General features: G+C 24.0%; 7 protein-coding genes across 7 annotated transcripts; 1 reads left to right on the top strand and 6 right to left on the bottom strand.

The window, feature by feature from the left end:
* Window positions 1-55: 55 nt before the first annotated feature.
* On the bottom strand, window positions 56-2,686 carry DDB_G0270850 (hypothetical protein; the record flags this gene model as incomplete). Its single annotated transcript, XM_640782.1, has 4 exons — window positions 56-79; window positions 170-1,651; window positions 1,713-2,207; window positions 2,249-2,686. The coding sequence occupies 4 exons, from the start codon at window positions 2,684-2,686 to the stop codon at window positions 56-58; spliced, it is 2,439 nt and encodes an 812-aa protein (XP_645874.1).
* Window positions 2,687-3,234: 548 nt separating this feature from the next.
* DDB_G0270480 (hypothetical protein) lies at window positions 3,235-13,582 on the top strand (the record flags this gene model as incomplete). Its single annotated transcript, XM_640783.2, has 8 exons — window positions 3,235-3,869; window positions 3,954-4,526; window positions 4,613-5,050; window positions 5,243-5,300; window positions 5,429-7,924; window positions 8,002-9,035; window positions 9,106-10,337; window positions 10,371-13,582. 8 exons carry the CDS (start codon window positions 3,235-3,237, stop codon window positions 13,580-13,582), a joined length of 9,678 nt encoding a protein of 3,225 aa, XP_645875.2.
* Window positions 13,583-14,300: 718 nt separating this feature from the next.
* On the bottom strand, window positions 14,301-14,977 carry DDB_G0269318 (hypothetical protein; the record flags this gene model as incomplete). Its single annotated transcript, XM_640784.1, has 2 exons — window positions 14,301-14,721; window positions 14,964-14,977. 2 exons carry the CDS (start codon window positions 14,975-14,977, stop codon window positions 14,301-14,303), a joined length of 435 nt encoding a protein of 144 aa, XP_645876.1.
* A 444-nt stretch (window positions 14,978-15,421) lies between these two features.
* Window positions 15,422-16,022, bottom strand: DDB_G0269320 (hypothetical protein; the record flags this gene model as incomplete). The annotated part of the gene is made up of 2 exons (XM_640785.1): window positions 15,422-15,881; window positions 16,018-16,022. The coding sequence occupies 2 exons, from the start codon at window positions 16,020-16,022 to the stop codon at window positions 15,422-15,424; spliced, it is 465 nt and encodes a 154-aa protein (XP_645877.1).
* Window positions 16,023-16,201: 179 nt separating this feature from the next.
* DDB_G0269322 (hypothetical protein) lies at window positions 16,202-17,065 on the bottom strand (the record flags this gene model as incomplete). The annotated part of the gene is made up of 1 exon (XM_640786.1): window positions 16,202-17,065. One exon carries the CDS (start codon window positions 17,063-17,065, stop codon window positions 16,202-16,204), a length of 864 nt encoding a protein of 287 aa, XP_645878.1.
* A 657-nt stretch (window positions 17,066-17,722) lies between these two features.
* gins4 (GINS complex subunit 4) lies at window positions 17,723-18,534 on the bottom strand (the record flags this gene model as incomplete). The annotated part of the gene is made up of 3 exons (XM_640787.2): window positions 17,723-17,816; window positions 17,895-18,053; window positions 18,152-18,534. 3 exons carry the CDS (start codon window positions 18,532-18,534, stop codon window positions 17,723-17,725), a joined length of 636 nt encoding a protein of 211 aa, XP_645879.2.
* A 335-nt stretch (window positions 18,535-18,869) lies between these two features.
* On the bottom strand, window positions 18,870-21,245 carry zntD (zinc/iron permease; the record flags this gene model as incomplete). The annotated part of the gene is made up of 4 exons (XM_640788.1): window positions 18,870-19,140; window positions 19,259-20,797; window positions 20,890-20,983; window positions 21,098-21,245. The coding sequence occupies 4 exons, from the start codon at window positions 21,243-21,245 to the stop codon at window positions 18,870-18,872; spliced, it is 2,052 nt and encodes a 683-aa protein (XP_645880.1).
* Window positions 21,246-21,892: the final 647 nt, after the last annotated feature.

Below are 21,892 nucleotides of genomic sequence, written 5' to 3' on the forward strand. Positions count from 1 at the left end.
AAAAAATTAAATGTGAAAATAAATGTTATATTTATTTTAGTATTGTTTTATTAATTTAAATTATTAATGCACCGTTTATCTAATTTTGAAAACTAAAAAAAAAAAAATTTATTTTTGGAATTAGTTAAATTTAAAAAAAAATTTAAATTAAAATATAATTAATACTTACACCTTTGGTATATTCACCCAAAACTTTTATTAATTCATCATTGGATTTGATGTTTTGTAGATCACCATGTCTATTTTCAGTTAAGAGAATACAATAGATAAGATGATCTTGGCAATCTGGATGATATTTAATGATTTTTGAGTCTGTATCACTTGGAAAAGCTTTACATATATTTTTATTAATTTCATTATAATCCTTATCATCATGACCTTCTTCGCTATCACTTTGATCGCCTTCGATTTTATTTGGGAATTTAAATGGTTCTAAATCATCTTTGATTTTAACTTCTTTCAATTGAATGATGTTTTTATTTTTAATAAATTTCAATTTTTCATAAAGTTCTTTTACTAAATCAATATTTTTTAAATCGATATATATCTTATCTGGGAAAGGTGTGAGTATTGATGTTGGTTCGATAATGGTATTTTGTGTTAGAGCAGTTACCTTTTTATTCTTTTTTGATGAGGTAAGTGTAAATGTTGATTCAACATAGATATCTTTAAACAATTGGTAAGATTTGGATTTTTCAAAGCTACAAGTGACATCATTATCATCACATAAAATAATTTCCCCATTGATTGATGGAAACACATTGAAATCGAATAACTCTGATTTGTATTTATTTGTAGTTTGATCCTTAAGTTGAGTTAATAATGGAATGTAAACATTGTCATAACCATAGTTATATTCATTTGAAAATAATTTATCTTTTTCATTATTGTAAACGATAATAAATGGATTCAAATGATAGTATTTTTCATCATCTTCATAACCTTTTACCTTGGTTTCAAAGTCTAGCTTTCTGATACCTAAAATTTCTTTTAGACGCTGTGGATATTTATCTATTAATCCGTTTAAATTCAACTTTTGACCTGCAATGCTATTTAATCTTAAAGAAGCTTTTATAAGATATTGACCTTTATCTGGGTGTCTAATTATACCAACTCTTCTGTAAAAGTATTCAGAAAGATATTTCATTTCGTCACTGCAAAAAGAACCACCTCCACGTGCCTCTTGCCTTCCATGCCAATTTAAATCACCAAAGCAAATAGTTCCACCACCGCCACCGCTATATGCTTTATCCATATTATTGAATTGATAAGACATTTTTGAATGGTCACTTCCTGAATCAGAGCTAATAACTTCTGACCAAGGTGTTTCGAATCTGTAAGAAAGATAAACTGATTCAACTGCTGGAGATATTGCATTTAGTCCATTTTCGATCTTTGTTTGAGTATGGACCATTGTTTTAAAATTATTACCATTTTTAAAATTATCGATGTAATGCCAAAGTATAAAAAATTTAATTTTTTCCTTGTGAGCTTTGTCAATTTTTTTATTATACGCTTTATAAAGGTTTTTATTTGTTGTTTGAATGAAATAATCCCCTTTATTTTTACTCTCATAAATTTTATTATAGTGAACATTTGTTTCATGAGCTGTATCTGATGATGTAATATCTTTGTTTAGAATTAAAACTGCCTATTTTAAGAATGTAAGTTTGATGATTTATTAACACAAATTTATAATTAAAATTACTTACCAATTGTGACCATTTATTTAAATAAATAATTCCATCCCATATATCAGGATCACCATCATTCTTTTTTTCAACAAAAATATATTCACTCATTAGACCATCCAATTCTTTAAAAGTTTTGGGAATTTTTGTTGCTAAAATTGTACTATCAATTTCTTCCAACTTAATGACTCCTGAGCTTATCTTTTCAACCTTGGTTTTGAGATTTCTGGAATAAGAATCGGCTGATGATACCTTTTTAACCTTTTGACCATTTCCTGTTGAAACTGTATTAATGGTTTGAATATTTAAATTACTATAAATAATATACTTTGGAATAATATAAAGTTCTTCTTTTGACAAAGTTATACAAATTGAATGTTGAGCATGTTGATTTTTTAAAGTCTTTTTATTGAAATTAAAAAGAGGTTCATATCCTTTTTCTGGAGATTGTGGAACACTGTGAATTACATGAATTCCCCCTTCTTCATTCCAAATGAAAAATCCTTTTGCATGTGCCTTTTTTAAATAAATAAATTAAAAAAAAAAAATATGTTAACAAATAATGATAAACAAAAAAAAAAAAAAAAAAAAAAAAAAGTTAAATAATAAAAACAAACACTATCGTAACTACCACTGGGCTGATCATTATAAGTCAAACTATTATATATAATTTTGTTGTCAGATTTATTTGGTAAACTCTGTTTGTATGTAGATGTAATAGGGTTTGGTTCTTTTGGATCTCTAATATTATAATTTGCAATTTCATTTATCTCTGAACTTCCTCCTTTTAATGTGTTATCAGTATAAATAGCCCCTTTACTGTGACTTAATTGTTCTAAAAACCACCATTCGACATTCTTTTCTATTGTAACTCCATCCCCAAATACTTGACTATCCTTGTAAATATTTTTTGTTGTTATACATTTTGGAGGAACACAATAAATATGTGATATTAATACGAATAAATATAGAAAAATAATATATTTATTTCTCATTTTCTTAGATCTATTGTCTAATATTATAATGTTTCAATTTTTTAATGGTATAAAAAAAAATTGGGTGTGTTTTTGCGAAAAAAAAAAAAAAAAAAAAAAATAGCTTTGTCGTCAACAAAAAAGAAAAAAATCTAAAATTGGATCATTTAAAATAAAATAAAAAAACGAACGAAAATATTTTTTTTTAATCGTTTTTAGATGATTTTCCCACTCCTTTGATTATTGAAAATCTTTTTTAAATATTTTTAGATTTTTTTTTTTTATTTTTTTCGACCCATTATTTTATAAAAAAAAAATAATAAAAATTACCCCACAAACCGCTTAGTTTTTTTTTTTTTTTTCACAAAGCCTGGTTTTTATTTTTTGTGACACTTTTTAGCTTTGCATCTTTGTCGCTTTAAATACGGTTTGGAAAATACAACATTTTTTTTTTAATCAACCACTTTAAAATACGGTTTGGAAAATACTATATTTTTTTTTTCAATCAACCACACTCTTTTTTTTTTTTTTTTTTAAAAAAATAATCATATTGAAATTAAAAAAAAAAAATGGTAAAATTTAAAATAGTTATATCATTTTTATTATTTATTTTATATTGTAATTGTTTCACATTTGGTAGTTACACATTTGATACAAAAAATTGGTCAACAAATGGTACACTATCATCATGTGTTTTTTATGATTTTGTAAATAACGATTATTATGATTTAAGAGCTATTGTCATACCTGATCATCAAGGTTCCCACAGTGCAAGTTTCACAGCTGAGCTTTCTGGTGGAATTCAAACACCATATACAATATATTTTAATCCTTGTTTTAATGATCATATGTGTCCAGGTGGTCTTTCAGTAGGTTGTACTTTTATTGTACAAAATTCACAAAGAGTTCTTAATTCTGTTGGTTTACTTTCAGAATCTCATTTTGTTACATTTAGAACAGATGGTATTACTATTAAATATCAATCAGCTCTTTTACCATCAACAACATGTGCCTCTAATGGTAACCGTAGAACTATGATTTTAGTTATCACTTGTGATCCAAATGAACCATTTAAAGTTACAAGTACTTACAACAGAAGAGTGTTATGTGAACATACAATTTATATCGCTTCAAAATTAGTATGCAAAAATAGAGGAGTATTATTTAATCAAGGTCTATTTTATGATTTAACACCAATGAAATTGTAAGTTATTAAATTCTTTTTCATATTTATTTTTTTATATTTTTTTTTTTTAAAATAATTATCAAAAAATAAAAAAAAAAAAAGAACCAAACACAAAATAAAAAAACAAAAAAATCTAATCTTTTTTCACTTTTTTTTTTTTTTTTTTAATTTTTTTATTTTTATTTTTTTTTCCCACAGATTAACAAGCACTTCACACCAAATCACCAATGATGACCAAACAAAAGATATTCTCTTTAATTTATTCGGAAATGTAAATAGATGTGGTACTTTCGGTACATCAACATTAAGTTATCAATCATGTATTTTAACAGTTGCTAATAAAGCGATCAATTATAAACTAGATTCAAGATATGCAACATCACCAAAATCAGTTATGGTAGGATCTCTCAGTCAACCAAGAACAATTACATTTACAAATGATGTAATAACCATAATTTATAGTTCAACAACTGGTTTCACAGAATGCTCATCAAATGGTAACAAATATTCATCAAAGTATATTTTAATTTGTGATCCATTCACAGAATATTATGTAGATAAATTTACATTAGAATCACAATGCATTTATCAAATTAAGGTTTATACTAAATACGCATGTCCAACATTACGTTTATTCAAAGAATCACAATATTATGACCTTTCACCATTGATGTTGTAAGTATTCAATTTAATTAAAAAACTTTTTTAATGTTTTATTCTCTTGCACTTCTAACAATTATTAATAATAAAATAAATAATAGGGATTCAACAAGAAATTATACAACAAGTAATATTACAGACGGATATGAATATAATATTGTATTCAATATTGGTAATAAAGCACAAATGTGTAGCGATGCATTTAATGATTATTATTTTGCTTGTCAATATGATCCACGTTATAAAAGTTTTAATCCACTTGCGAAGGCAAGTTTAGGTCAAAGAGTAACATTTGATTTAGATCAAGTTAAATTCGAATATACTTCACCAACAACAACTAGTTGCCCATTAAATTCCAATAAAAGAACTTTTATTATTGTTTTAAATTGTGATGAAAACCAACATTATCAATTAGTTTCAACTTTAGAATCTCCTGCATGTGTATATACAGTAACAATTAAAACTAAATATGTATGTGAATCAACAATTTATTACAATAGAATTAATACTACCTTTTATGATATTACTCCAATAAAAACGTAAGTTTTAAATTAAATTTAATTATAAATTATAAATAATAATAATAATAATAATAATAATAATAATAATAATAATAATAATAATAATAATAATAATAATAATAATAATAATAATAATAATAATAATAATAATAATAATAATAATAATAATAATAATCTTTATTAACAACCAAAACTATTAATTTTAATTAGAGGGAAAGATAGTCCAAAATCTGCAGATTTTTTTCTTGGTGATATATATCCATATAAAGTAAGGGATAATTTTTAAAATTTTTTTTTTTTTTGTTTTTTTTTTTTGACAAACAAACGTGTGAAACTGAAATTTAAATATTTTATGTATATATTTACTAACTTTACTTTATTAATTTTTTCTAACAGCTTTATTACGGTATAGGTAATACTGTTAATTATTGTGCATTAATCGGGTATGCTCCAGGGGTAGATTATCAAGCTTGTTCAATTATCAGCGGTAATGTTGTTACTCAAGTCGGTAGTTTAAAAAATACATCAATGTATCTAAGTAATAATGGTATAGATATATATCATACTACACCATTTGATTTAACCAGAGTATGCCAAAATACAAGATATCAAAGAGTGAACTTTTTAAAAATGGTATGTGATACAACAGCAATAAACGTTGTGGTTAGCGCGACTGAGACTGCCAATGATTGGGCATGTATATATACAATCGAAATTAAAACAAAATATGCATGTCCAATTAATTATGCACCAGTATTGCCAGCTGTTGGAAATCCATGTTTATACAGTTGTACACCACCAGGTGCTTTAAATCCAAAAGATATAGTTAGTGTACTTTTAAATTTAGGCGTTTGTTTCTCAGAGATTAATAAATATGGTACAGGTGCACAATCATTACTTGGTACATTCAACAATACTTGGGTTTTAAACCACAATGAATATGATGATTGGATGGGTGGACAACTTTATTCACTATTATTAACAGGTAAACCACAAACATCGATTTCACCATATGTTATTTCAATTACACATGATAATTTATGTACATATGGTACCAATGGGTTAAGTAAAGCAAAAAATTCAATCAATGATTTTCTTACTATTACAAATGATCTTCTTGAAATTTCAAATCGTGCAGCCAGTTCAACCGTTACCAAATATACATATTCAGATGGAGAAATTACATTATCAACACATAAACTTTTATCAACATCAACTGGAGGTCTTGCAATTATTAAATACAAAAATTTGCTATGCTACTATTCAATAGTTTCAAATTTACAAACTTTAGTTATTTCGAATTATTTGCTTTCATGTCCATATTATTCACCAACCATTACAGTGTACAGTTTAACACCACCAACAGGGAAAATTGGAGATACTATCACAATTAATGGTCAAAATTTAGATACAAATAGATATGATGTTTATTTCAACATAATTGACGACAATAGTAAGGTCAAAGCAACAATAACATCAAGAACCGTAAATTCTGTAAAAGTAATTGTTCCAAATGGTTTTGGTAATGCATTAGTCTACACTCAAAATATACTTAATCCAACTACCTCTGATAAACTTTCATTTTCATATCCATCACCAATGATTGTCAAAGTAATTAGCCAACCATTTAGTACAGATATCATCAATAGATTCTTTGTTATTGGTCAAAACCATCGTTCTTTAATAACCAATATCACCATTTATCCATACATCGATAATATTGAAAAAGAAGCAATTTATTGTGAAATTGAAAAGTATTGTCCAAGTTCATCAAAAATTCCATCAATTCCAGAATCAGCAGTAGGTCATCCATGTATTGATTCAACAGTTTACTCTGAGAATTCCCAGTTTTTCGATTATTCCAAGTATGATGTTTTTGTTTGTATCAAATCATCATTAGGTGTTGGAAGTGGTATCATTAAATTCCCATCACAAACATTTACATTTGCATACTCTTATAAAGCACCTCTCTTATATTATACACAACCTGGCATTCGTATTCCAACCGATGGTGCTAGTTTTCAATTGAGTGGTAAAAACTTTCCACCAACACAAGAAATCATTGATCTCGGTTTAAACACATCTGTAATCATTTGGAATAATGATAATTTTGTTACTTTTAAAGGAATAAATCTTACAAACACCAATATCAATTGGAAGAGTTCTAAATCGATTTTATGTGTTGCACCACCAGGTTTCGGTGGACCATTCATCGTTACGGTAACTGTCGGTAAACAAACATCAAAAACTATATATCCAAGTGATTTAAATGAAAATCCAATAGATTATTATTTATATTATTCTCCACCAGCTTTGCTCGACATATTAGCAGTTCCAACTGATGGTGGGGAAACTATTATAAAAGGTACAAATTTTATTCCAGCCTCGCTTGCAGATCAAATTAATAATCAATCATTAATTGGTTCACCAAATTCAGTCACGTTTAATAATGTTTTATCTTCATCATGGAAATGGATTAACTCAACACATGTAAAAGCCATCGTACAAAAAGGTATTGGAGCAATCCTTACAATTGTAAATGTTGGAAGCCAAAGTACTGAAACGAGTCCATATCCAGTAATTTTTTATAAACAACCTGAATTAGATAATAAAAAATATGAAAACTTTGCAAATAGTAATATTTTAATAACTGGTTCTAATTTTGTACCAGTTGGTGTTTCAGCAGGTTCATCAAGTTCTGTCAAAATTGGAGGTATTCCTTGTAACTCTGTAACATGGGTAGATTCAAAATCTGTTATTTGTAATGTGCCAATTGGAACTGGTGATAATTTAAATATCCAAGTAACAGTTGGAGGTCAACAAACCGAATTAAATGATTATTTCTCATATTTAGGGCAATGCGATTTCCTCTGTAGCGATTTATCAAATTTAGTAAGTTTTTAAACATTTTAATTACAGAGGAAAAAAAAAACTAAAAAATACTAATTTTTTACATTATAATCTCAAAGGAATTAGAAAAAGTTATTAGAGAAAATAAAAAAGATTTAAAGAGTACTCTTTTATTAACAGGTGTATGTTTAGAACAAATCGAGCAATATAATCTCACATATATTAAAAATAAAATTGAATCAAGTTGGATTGGAAATTCAATTATTAATGATTGGACAAGTGGTAAATTCTATAATTATTTCAAATCATCAGAATCATACTCAACAGTTAAAACACTTGCAAAATATATTACACCAAAGAATCCATGTATTTATGATAATAAAAGAGTTAAGAATTCATTAAATTACCTTTTTGAAATCAATTCAGATATTTTCCATTTAATTGAACTTTCAATTTCATCAAAAATCAGTTATCCAGATTCACCATATCAAACTTATTTCTATAAATCATCAAGTAACCCAGAGTATGGTCTTTCAATTATTACATTTGATTCAGCAATTTGTAGCTTTACAGAATCAACTATTCAAGACTACCAAAGTGGAAAAGTATTACAATCATGTTCAATCATTCCAATTATAAATCAAGTAATTAATCCAATAACAACACTTCAAGCACCATATCAATATTCACTTACAATTATTGGTAGATTATTTGATAGTTCAACTAGAATATTTTTATCAGGTTATGAATGTCCAATCATTGGTAATATTATTACAAATCAAAATGATTATATTCAAACTCTTAGTTGTTCAGTACCACCAGAAATCGAATCATACTCGGCCTCTCAAATTACTTTTTACAATGATTATAGTGAAAATAATATATATAATTTCTTGTTTTATTTTAAAAAATCATTCTTTTTTAAATATCCAATTTCAACAGTAACTCAAATTCAATACCCATCAAGTGGTCCAATTCAAATGAATTCTGAAATTAAAGTAATTGGTTTTAATTTCTTCCCATATGGTATTACAAATCCAAGCATTCAAGTTTTTATTGATGATCTTGAATTAACTGATACTATATTTGGATTAACAAGCATAAATGGAGTTGATTCATTTTCATTTATTGCTTCTGGTTTAGGTTCTTTAAAGTATGTAAAAAAAAAAAAAAAAATTAAAAAAAAAATATATATTAATATTTAAAATATATTTTTTTCAAAGTTACATTCGATTATTTTATAGTAATAGTTTACCAATGATTATAAACGATGATATTAATTTAGAATTTTCATTTGAAAGACCAATTATTAATAGTATATTACCAACAAATGGAGATTACAATACAAAAGTTACAATTAATGGTAATAATTTTAGAAAAGGTCAATCAGTAAAAATTGGAGACATATTAGTAAATGATATTGAATTCATTTCAAATCAAAAGATTATTGTTTCAGCACCATTTGGATTTATTGGTGGACTTGTAGTTGTTCATTCAGATGATCAATACAGTTTAGAAGAAATATCATTTAGTTATCCTTCACCAATTATAGACCAAGTCATTCTTTCAAATTATGAATCAAAATTAAACACAACAGGTACAAATTATTTCACAGTAATAGGTAGAGGTTTAGGTACATACATTGCAGAACAAGTCGATATTATTATTAACCAAGAGTTTTATGCAAGTTGCGAATTCGATTTCTGTGAAAGTTTAGAAATTATTGAAGATGATATAAAAGATCAAGGAATTTGTCAATATTTAAAATATAATAATTATCAATATATCGATGAAAACTTTGATATATTAAATTGTATTTTAGCTGATTCGATTGGTAAAGATAAATCAATCAGTATTAAAATTTCAGAATTCCAAAACCAAACTTTCACCTACTCTTATTATGAACCATGGATTGAACAATTAAAACAAAACTCTTCATTAGCAAGCACTGATGGTGGTGAAGTAATCGTTATAAATGGTTACAACTTTTTACCATTCGAAAATTTAAGTCCATACTATGAAAACAATGAAACTATTGCACAATGGTTAAATCAATCAGAAATATTAATTGGTGAAAGCTATCTTTGTCAATCAATTAATTGGACCAATTCCTATGAATTAAATTGTACAATCCCACCAGGAATTGGTGTTAATCATACAATCATTGTAAAAGTAGGCCTTCAATCATCAAATCATACTGATTATTTGTATTCTTACGATCCACCAAAACTTGATACAATCAATAATTCCACTGGAAATGAAACACATTACTATTCTTCAACAGATGGTAACAATGAAATTATAATAACAGGTAATAACTTTATTCCAAAAGAGTTATCAGATCATTACAACCAAAATGAAAATAAAACCATAAATTCAATACTATTAGGTAAACAATATTGTAATGAAACTATTTGGATTAATTCAACAACAGTCAAATGTAAACCAATAGCAGGTATCGGGTCAAATTACAAAATTATCATTAAAGTTGGTAATCAAGATTCAAACGAAACCGTTTACTTCTCATATGAGAAGCCAATTTTAGATTTAAAGAATTACACAGGTTCAACAAATGGTAATACTGAAATTACAATAACAGGTATCAACTTTATTCCAAAAGAATTAGCAGATAATAATAATTTCAATCAATCAGAGAACTATATAATGATTGGTGATAATAAATGTAATGAAACTATTTGGATCAATTCAACAACAGTTAAATGTAAACCAATATCAGGTACTGGTATCAATCATAAAGTTATCATAACAGTTGGTAATCAAAACTCAAATGAAACGGTCTACTTTTCATATGATAAACCAATTTTAGATATTAAAAACTATAGTAGTCCAACTGATGGAAATACTGAAATCACAATTACAGGTGAAAACTTTATTGAAAATTATAATCAAGAAAAACATAATGAAAATGATAATTTCGTTAGAATTGGTGAAAATAAATGTAATGAAACAAAGTGGATAAATTCGACAACAATTAAATGTAAATTAATTCAAGGTATTGGTTTAGATTATAAAATAGTTGTAACAGTTGCCAATCAACAATCAAATGAAAATGTTTTCTTTTCATATGAAAAACCAATGATTGACAGTAAAACACTATTAGCATCAACCAGTGGCAGTGAAACTATTAAAATTACAGGTACCAATTTCATTCCATCAACTTTAGTAGAACATTACAACAAAGAAGAAAATAAAGATAACTCAATAAATTCAGTTACTATCAATAACGAGTTTTGTAATGATATTACATGGATTAACTCAACAGAACTAACATGTAAACCATTAGCAGGAGTTGGAACTAATCATACTATATTCATTTTGGTTGGAACTCAAAAATCAAATGAAGAAAACTCATTCTCATATAAACCTCCAAAGATTGAAGATTTTAAATACTACACAGCACCAACACATTCCAATAAAATTATTACTATAACTGGTGAAAACTTTATTCCAATCGAATTATTATCAAAAGACAACAGCAATAGTTCAGTACTTATTGATAATAAAAAATGTGAAGAAATCAAATGGATTGATTCAACAAAAGTTTCATGTCAAGTTCCAGTAGGTCAAGGTAAAGATTTATCGATTAAAGTTAAAATTGAAAATCAAGAAACTGAAGAAAATCAACAATTTTCATATGATAAACCATTTATTCAATCAATCAATCCAAATAAAGGAAGATGTAATCAAGAAGTATTAATTACAATTCAAGGTGATAGTTTTGGAAAGAGTGATCAACTAATTAAAATTGGTAATAACGAATGTCAAGATATTCAATTCTATCCAAATCATACATTTACATGTAAAGTTCCAATCGTGGAGAATTCAATTGAATCCATTGTTTTATTAAATGTTGGCAATCAAGATTCAAACGATAACATTACATATAAATACTATGGACCACCAGAAATTAAAAGTATTGGTTTACCATCATATCTTTCATTCAAAGGTGATGATTTAATAACAATCATTGGTAATAACTTTATAGAATATGAAGATGGATCTGATGAAATTGTTGTTAAATTTAATAATGAACCAACAACAATCATTGAAAAAACAAAAACATCTATTAAAATTAAAACTCTTAGTGGTGATGAATTTAATGTACCAATTGCTGTAGAATTAAATGGTCAAATAAGTAATATCGATACTTCATTCGTTTACTCAAATCCAATAATTGAAAGTGTAACACCATCATCAAGTAGCTCAAAATCAAATACTCATATCACCATTAAAGGACATAATCTTGGATATTCAACAAACACTCCCAAAATTACAATTGGAAGTAGTAATTGTTTAAATATCAATACTATATCTCCAAATGAAGTTCGTTGTATAGTGTTGAAATCAAGTGCAGGCACTAAACAATTAACATTAACCTATGAAAGTTATCAACCAACCTATTCACAATTCACTCACAAAAACGATGATGACAGTGATAGCCACGATGATGATGATAAAGACAATAATGGACCAAAAGATACCATAATAAGTATTATCGGAAGTGCAATTGGAGCAGCAGTATCAGCAGCCATAAGTAGACTAATAACAAGCATTTTCATTGGTGGAACATCAGTAGCCACAGCAGCAGCAACAACAACTGCAACAGGTACCGCGATTGCAACAGCAACTACAGCGTCAACAGCAACAGCTATTGCCGGTGCAACGACCGAAGGTGTTGCAGTAGTCTTTACAAGGGTATCAGTAATAGCAGCAACTGCAGGTGGTGTTGTTATTACTGCAATTGTAACAGCAACAGTCATTCTTATTTCAGGTGGAAGTACACCATCACCAACTCCAACTACAACTCCAACTATTTCACCAACTCCAACACCGACCGATAACTATTGGGTAAGATGTATGGTCGATTATTCAAGATTAACTTTACAAGTCGATAATCTTTACGGTCAAGATATAGTATGTATTGATGGTAATGGAATTTCATCAATTTTCAACGAATCATTCTCTTGTAAACCTGATCTTATTAACGATGGTATGATATGTGCTCAACAACATCAAGATGGAACAAATTCAACAACCACATTTGGTAATTCAACATTAATTTGTCATATTGACTCAACAAAATCATGTGAAATTTCACCACCATTCATCATACCATCCGATCCAATTGAAGATGATGAATATTCAAATATTTTAGAATGTCAATATAATCTCATTGAAAATTCATTATCAACACACTCTAATAATAGTCCATTAAGATGTTATAATAATGAAACTGAAAATTACTTCACTATGAATACTACACTTTCATGCTCAAAAGATGAATCATTAAGTCAAGATAACAATACGATTTCTTGTTTAGCAGATACAGATGATACTCAAATCTTTTTCTATAAGAACTCAATTACATGCATTACAGATTATCCATACTATAGATGTACAATGAAATCTCAACCATCACAAGATGATAACATAATTCCAGAACCAACATTACCACCAACTCCATCAATTGATGATGATTCCACATGTATTTATGATTCAGCCAATCCATATTCAATAGATCTCCAACCAACGATTGGAACTAATGTCAAATGTCCAACAAATGAAAAAGAACTTCATTATGATCTTTCAACTTATCTAACATGCACAGATAATACCACCCATAAAAACTCCACTTATTCGGTTTCATATTCAACTTATGTTTGCATTAAAACAAAATAAAAACAATTAAAATAATTTTTAAAAAAAAATAAAAAATAAAATGAGATAATGGTTTTATCAATAATTTAATTTGATACAAAATTCATTTTTTGTGTTTTTACATGTATAACATTTTAATTATTGTTTACTAATATTAATATTAATTATTCCTCTGAATATTTCTAATTAATTTTAATTTTTTAATAAAAAAACTAAATTATTTTTAAACTTTTTGTGACATTGAATGTAAAATTATAGCTAACTATCCAATTAATACTTTATTAATAGTAATAGTAATAGTAAAGGTAAAAGCAAAATTAAAAAAGAAATAGAAAAACTAGAAAAAGATAAACAGGATGAAATTAAAAATCAAAAAAATGATAAATTCAATGGTCTAAATCAAAAAGAATAGTAATTCAATTATGGCATCATCTTCATATTTTCAAGCTTCATTTTTTTATTTGATTAAACAATAAAAAATAATTAAATGTGAAAATAAATGATATTTATTTTAAAATAGAATTTTTTTTTTTTATTTCTTAATGCACCATTTTGGTTTTATAGAATTTTAATATACCTTTATGAAGTTGAGTAAATTTTAAATCCTTTTGAATAATTGAATCTAAAAAATATTTAAAAATTGCTACCCTAGATTTATTTGATAAATCAGACCAATTATCAAAAATGAATTTATAATTTTCAATTGTTAATTTTGATTTTTTAATTATTTTATAATATTCTAATTTACCAAGATTGGAATTTCATTTGATTTTATAATTGAAAGTATCCTATTATAAATATGATTTAATGAGTCTTGATAAAGTTGTTTATGATTTAATTTAAAATGAAATGCTAAAATTGGATTAAAAATTATTTCACTTAAAATATTATCATCACCATCTAATTCAATAATACTTAATAAAAAATCAAATATTTCAATTGAAATTTCATAAGAAAATGGTGATACATCAAAAGATTTTAAATTAAACATTGGTTTAAAATATTTAATTTTATAAATTAATTTTAATAATTCTAAATCTAATTTATAAATACTATAAAGTATTAAATTATTAACTTCTTTTGAAATTTTTAATGAATTATTATTATTATTATTACTATTACTATTATTTTCAATTATCCAATTTAATTCTTTAATTCTACTATTTTCAATTTTTCATGATTTCCACAATAATATAATGAATTATTATTATTAAAACTATTAATATTAATATTCATAGGTTTTAATTCTGATGATATAATATAATCACCAAATTCTGATTTTTTAAAAATTTTTGATTGATAGTGGATATTGATTATTAAATTTAATATTAAAAAATATTAGATTTTCAAGTATAATAGTTGAATCTAAAAATTTATAAACCAATATAAATAATCTCTTTACAATTTCAATATCATTTTTATTTTCAATATTAATTATTAATGATCATTAAATTTCATTTCATTTAATTCTTTTTGAATTTTTGGAATTTCTTCAAATTCATTATCAATCTTTGTTAATTTCGAAATTAATGAATTCTTGGCATTGATTGATATATGATTTTGAAATTGTAATATCAATATTATATTGTATAAATTTTTTAAAACAATCATATAATGAATAAATTAAATTTGTTATACCAAATAATGTTTTTAAATTTGTTTCAAATAATTTTAATTCAAATAAACCTAAACCAATTAATTCTTCAGATTTACTTTTACTTGGTTTTAAAATTTTTAAATCATTTAATAAAAAATTAACTTTTTCAATTAATTTATTAAAATGATCATTATTTCTTTTTTTAAATATAATATCTTTCCAAATTTCATTATTTTTTGTTGATTTATTATTATTATTATTTTTTAAATAATTGAAAATAATTTTTGAAATTTCATAAGATCCAATATCAATTGATATTTTAATGATGATAATTTTGGTTCTAATTTATAATTTTCAATTAAAATTTTATATAATGATATATTATTATATTTGATTGAAATTTTTTCTAAATATTCAATTGAATTATTAATTGTCGTTGTCTTTGTCGTTATTGTTGTAGTTATTAACTGAAATTCATTTGAATAGTTTTTTAATAAATTTAAAAATAATTCTTTATTATTATCAATATCTTGTTTAAATTGATTAAATATTGAATATTTATAATTATTGATTTTAGTTTCTTCATTATAATAATTTAATTTTGTAAAAGAAAAAACTAAATTTGATTTTCTTTTAATCTTATCTTTTAATAATCCTAAATGATTATTCTTTATCATCCATTCAACATTTTCAATCTTTTCATAAGAATATGAACACCATCCACTTATTTTTGATTGTTGTTTAATAAATTTAAATATTATAAATATATTTTTAAAATAATATTTAAATTATTCATTTGGGTTTAAATTAAAAAAAATAAAAAAAAAAAAAAAAAAAAAAATTTTCATAAAAACCAAACACCATTTCGCACTCGACCCATTAAAAAAAAAAAAAAAAAATTAATTTAATTTAATCATTCACAGAATTTCGAAATTAAGATCAAAGTTTTCTAAATTTAATAAAAAAAAAATTAAAAAAAAAATTATTTTAATGATTATATTATTATAATTTTAATAATATAATAAAGTTTATTTTTAGAAAATTTAATTTGAACATTGACATAAATTGGAATCAATAGTATGAGAACAAAAATCTCCAATCCATGGATGGAAACATTCACAAACTCCATTATTACAAGTACCCATATTAAAACAATTATTAAAACAAAGGTTTGGATCATATAAGAATTGATTAACACCAGTGTATACTAAAACATTATTTGAATTGTAAATTTTAATATCTTGATTTCCAGCAAAACCATTTGGACCTTGAGTGACATATCCAATGATTTTATCTGATTGGGTCAAATGAATTTTAACTTTATTTAAACCAATTTCAAATGAATATTCAGTTTGATCACTTCCAAACCAACCAGTGAGAGTAAAAACACCACCATCTACTGAAACTGGTGTAACAGTAGTAACAAATGGTAATGCTTCAATATTACAATTTTGACCAGTCCATCCAAGATAACATTGACATGCGCCCATATAAAATTGACCATTACCACAATCTTCAATCAAAGGTCCATAGAAATCTTCTTGGAACCATGTTATATTATTTTGTGTAATTTCAACATCATATAATTGGTATAAATTCAATGAATAATCTAAAAAACAACTAACTCTATAATAATTTACATTTCTAATTACACAATTATGACCACCAATTGTAATTTCTAAATTGTTATGAGTATCACCAAATAAACCAATAAACTCTATTGTATCAGGTTCTGGTGGTGCAGCATAATAATAGTTTGAATAATGATTTAAAATTTCACAATTTTCACCAGAATAATGTTCAGGACAACTTGACGAGGATGAAGATGAAGCAGAGTTTGAGGATTGAGACAAGCATTGATTTGAAAATGTTAAAAAAGCAATAATTAAAGATAATAAAAATTTCATTTTTTTTTTTTATTTATAATAATTTAATAATTGAAATTGTTTTTTTGAATTGTATTTTTATTTATATTTGTTTAATTTGATTAATATAAAATTTTAAATTATTTTTAATCTATTTATATCTTTTTTTTTTTTTTCATTGCAACTCAGTTCTGTTATAATTTTAAGAACGAGTTTTATAAGAAATTAATAATTAATTGGAAATTTAAAGTTTATAAAAAATTAAAATAATAAAAAAAATCTAGATTCCATCTTTGCATTGGTCCATTTTCCAAATTTTTTTTTTTTTTTTTTTTTTTTTTTTTTTTTTTTTTTTTTCACCAACTGATTAAATTATAATTAAAAACTTGATTGTTAAAAATTCTACAACTCGATTTCCATATCAACACAAATATCTTAAACATCTTTTGTTAATAGAAAATATTAAAATAAATTAAAAAAAAAAACTTCTTTTGTTAATAGAAAATATTAAAATAAATTAAAAAAAAAAATCAAATTTTATAGTATTTATATAATAGTTTATATTAATCACCATTTTGAGTGCACTCACCAATCAAATGATTTTTTGGTAATATCTGAAATAAAATAAAAAAAAATCTGAAGAAATTATTTACATATATTTTTTTTTATTTTTTTTTTTTTTTTATTAAATTTTAGATTTTAAATTAAATCCATTTTACCACCCTCCACTAATGATTTGATTGGTAAATATTTTAAAAAGTAAATTGAAGTTTTTTTAAAATCAATTGTTTCGCTATACATATTTAAAAAAAATAGAAAATAAAAAATTAATAATAAAAAAAAAAAAAAAAAAAAAAAAAAAATTACATACTCGTCTACTAAAAAGTCACCTAAATCTTCTCTTGGTTTACAAAATACAAATGTATTTAAAAATGGTCTATTTATACTATTTGAATCCATTTTTTGAAAATCTTTTGGAATTGAATTTAATAATGTATTTTTAAAATATCCATCCATTAATGCTTTATACCTTGTTTTAAAAATAAAAAATAAAAAAATAAAAATTAAAAAATTTAGTTTATTATTATTAACTATAATAAATAAGAAAATTATATAAATTATAAATACTTTTGACAATAATTAATTTCAAATTCTGATAATAATTTATAACTATCGTATTCATCATTTTCAATTTCTAATAAAATTGAAGAATAGAATTTATCAATTTTCTTTATTCTTTGAACTAAATAACATTTTATAATATATTTTAATCTTTCTATTTCCATTTCATATATATTAGCAGTAAATTGAAGATTTATATTAGATATAGCACTTGCACATAATGATTCCTTTTCTTCAATTTTCTCCATAACTTCTTTAATAATAACATCTTCATAATTTAATAAATTTGGTGCATATTTCTCATTTATCCATGCTTTCTTTAATTTATCTAATAATGATAATTCTTTATTATTTGTGTTATTAAAATCACCATATTCCCCACTCATCATTATTCTTTATTCTTTAATATTAGAGTTTATAAAAGAATGGATTAAAAAAAAAAAAAAAAAATGAAAAATTTTTTAAAAAAAAAAAAAAAAAAAAAAAAAAGGCGCTTGTCTTGCGTGTATTGGTGGGAAAAAAAAAAAAAAAAAATAAAGGAATAATTGATAATTGAAGGGAACTACTTTTTATTTAATTTAAATAATATTTTAAATGTATAACCTAAATCTCCTTTTCGAACGGGGTTTTTTTTTTTTTTTTGTTTTATTTCCAATTTGGATTATTTTTTAGTTTTGGTTTTGGTTTTGGATATTTTTTTTTTTTTTTTTTTTTTTTTAATCAATCAAACCCAAATTGCAACAACTGCCATACCACTAAATCCTAATAACAATAAAAATGATTTAATTAAAATATCATTACTATCATGACTTAGCTCCTTGGGTATGATCTCTACCACAGCAACATATAAAAAGGTACCACTTGCAATACCCTGAAGTATTGGTGGAACCATTGATCCTGTTACACCTGATCCAACTATAACCATTCCTAATATTGACCCAATAGGTGAAGTTAAAGAAAATACAAAAACTAATAAAAATAATTTTAAAAATGATCTAAATATAATTATTATTATTATTATATTATTATTTTAAATTTTAATGTTAGTAAAAAAAAAAAAAAAAAAATATATATATATTTAATGATTTATTTATAATTATAAAAAATACATACGGTTTTTCATTTGAACTTGTTATTGTACTTATACCTAAAGCAAAAGAAGCTAAAATTTTATGAGCGAAAATTGCAATTAAAATATCGAAAACTCTTATTTCTGAACTTTGTACACCCATTGCTAAACCTTCAAATAATGAATGAATTGATAACGCTATAACCAATATAAATGGTAATAATATATTACTCTTTTTAGTTACAACTATTATCTCTTGTTGATGAAGATGTTGATGTTGATGTTCACCTCCTTTCATATTTTTTATTGAATCTGTTGTCGTATCTTTTATTAAAATTTCACTTTCTATTTTATTATTATTATTATTATTTTCTTCATTATCATTATAGTCAATATTACTATTACCACCACCACCACCACCACCACCATTATTATTATTATTATTATTACTACCTATATTTCCACTATTACCAATACCACTATTTATTAAAACTATTCTTTCATTATGTACATTTGAATCTGATCCTAAACTATTTCCTCTTGTTCTACCCTCTTGATTATAATCTATATCGTCATAGTCAATGATAATGTCAGGTTCTTCATCATCACCATTATAACGGTAACTTAAACTTTTACTACTACTTAAAATTTTATTTGTATTTGGCGTTATATTTGCACTACTACTATTATTATTACTACTATTATTATTATTACTATTACTATTATCATTACTACAAGTAGTTGTTGTTGTAGTAATAAACGGATGATAATTTACACTACTAGATGGATAGTGGTGTACACTATTATTACTTGTTGTACTGATTGGTTGTATAATTATTTCTGTTCTAAAATTATTATTATTATTATTATTGTTGTTTTTGTTATTATTATTGTTATTGTTATTATTATTGTTATTATTATTTGAGAAACCACCTACACCACTACCACTTTTATCAATATCAATATGACTACCAATAATTCCTTTATATTTATTTTGATTATAATAATAACTATTACTACTATCAAGCAATCTTTGTTTTTCACTAATTTTAGTTGATGATGATGTTGATGATGTTGATGTTGATGAAAAGGTTGGTATTGTATCTATAAATTTTCTAAATTTTGTTCTTGCACATTTTGATTGTTTCTTTTTATATATTTGTTCATCATCATTCTCATCATAATCATCTGGAATTATTATTTCATCCATTATATCTTTTTCTTCATCTTCATCTTCATCTTCAAGTACTATTTCTTTTGCTGTTGCTGCTGTTGTTGCTGTTGTTGTTGTCGTTGTTGTTGTTGTTCCTTCTGATGGTGTTGTTGGTGTTATTGTTGGTGATGTTGTTTTATTTTTTTTAGAATTTAAAGCACCTACACTCCCCATTCCAATACCAACACCTGATCCTGGATTACCATTACTACCATTATCTTTCCCATGATGTGAATGGCCATGTGATAAATGTACATGACTATGACTATGTCCATGTAATGAGGCAAATGTATTACTCTTTATAAATATTGAATTTATTATTAATTCTAAAAATAATGTAATTAAAAATCCAACACATAAACAAAGTGCTCTATATTTTATGTATGATATTAATATACTTTAATAACTATAAATAATAATATTATTATTATTATTATTATTATTTTAAATAATAATACATACGCAAATGGATAATTGTATTTTTGGACATATGGTTGTAGATCTTCATCAGCTGTTGCAAATAAATGTAACATACCTGCTCCAAAAAATACACCTCCTGTTTTAATCATTTTATTACTATTAGTAAATTTTTAAAAGATATTTTTTTTTTTTTTTTTTTTTTTTTTTTTAAGGAGATAATAAAAAAAATAAAAAAATAGTTTATATTTACCAGCAAATGTATTACTCCACGATAAATATCTTGAGCTATTATTTAAATTTCTCATCCAATATGGAGCTATTCCTGCTAATAAACTTAGTATAAACAATACAGTAGTTGATATTATTTTAATATCTAATACTGATAATGAAATACCCATTTTATATAATATATATAATATATATTATATATTAAAAAAAAAAAAAAAAAAACTATTTTTTATTGCACAAAAAAAAAAATGTAGACCAAAGTTTTTTTTTTTTTTTTGGAATTTTCTTTTTTTTTTTTTTTTTTATTTTTTAATTTATTTTTTTTTTATTTTTTTTTTTTGGGTTGATATCAAACAACTTTAAAAAATAAAAAAAATTAAAAAATGAAATAAATAAAAATAGAAAATTAAAATTTTAATAAGTTTAAAAAATACAATATTAATAAGCGAATATAATATCTAAATATTTAAGATTTAAAATCACCACACATTAATTTTTGTCTTTTTTTTTTTTTTTTTTTTGTTTTTTTAATTATTTTTATTTATTTTTTATTTTTTTTTTTTTGGTTATTCTTACAAATAGTAGTTTATGCCTATAAATAATTAAAAAATGGTTTATTTCTCTTTAAAACAAAAAAAAAAACAAAAAAAAAAAAATGTATATACAAATTCATTATAATTATTATAAAATTTAAATAATAATAGAAAAAAGAAGTATTTTCTAGAAAAAAAAAAAAAAAAAAAAAAAAAATAATATTTCATTAAATTTTTGATTATTGATTGTTTTGGCTTAAGTTTAATTTTTTGATTTGTTTTAT

Source organism: Dictyostelium discoideum (assembly GCF_000004695.1).
Source record: "Dictyostelium discoideum AX4 chromosome 1 chromosome, whole genome shotgun sequence".
Taxonomy (NCBI): Eukaryota; Evosea; class Eumycetozoa; order Dictyosteliales; family Dictyosteliaceae; genus Dictyostelium; species Dictyostelium discoideum.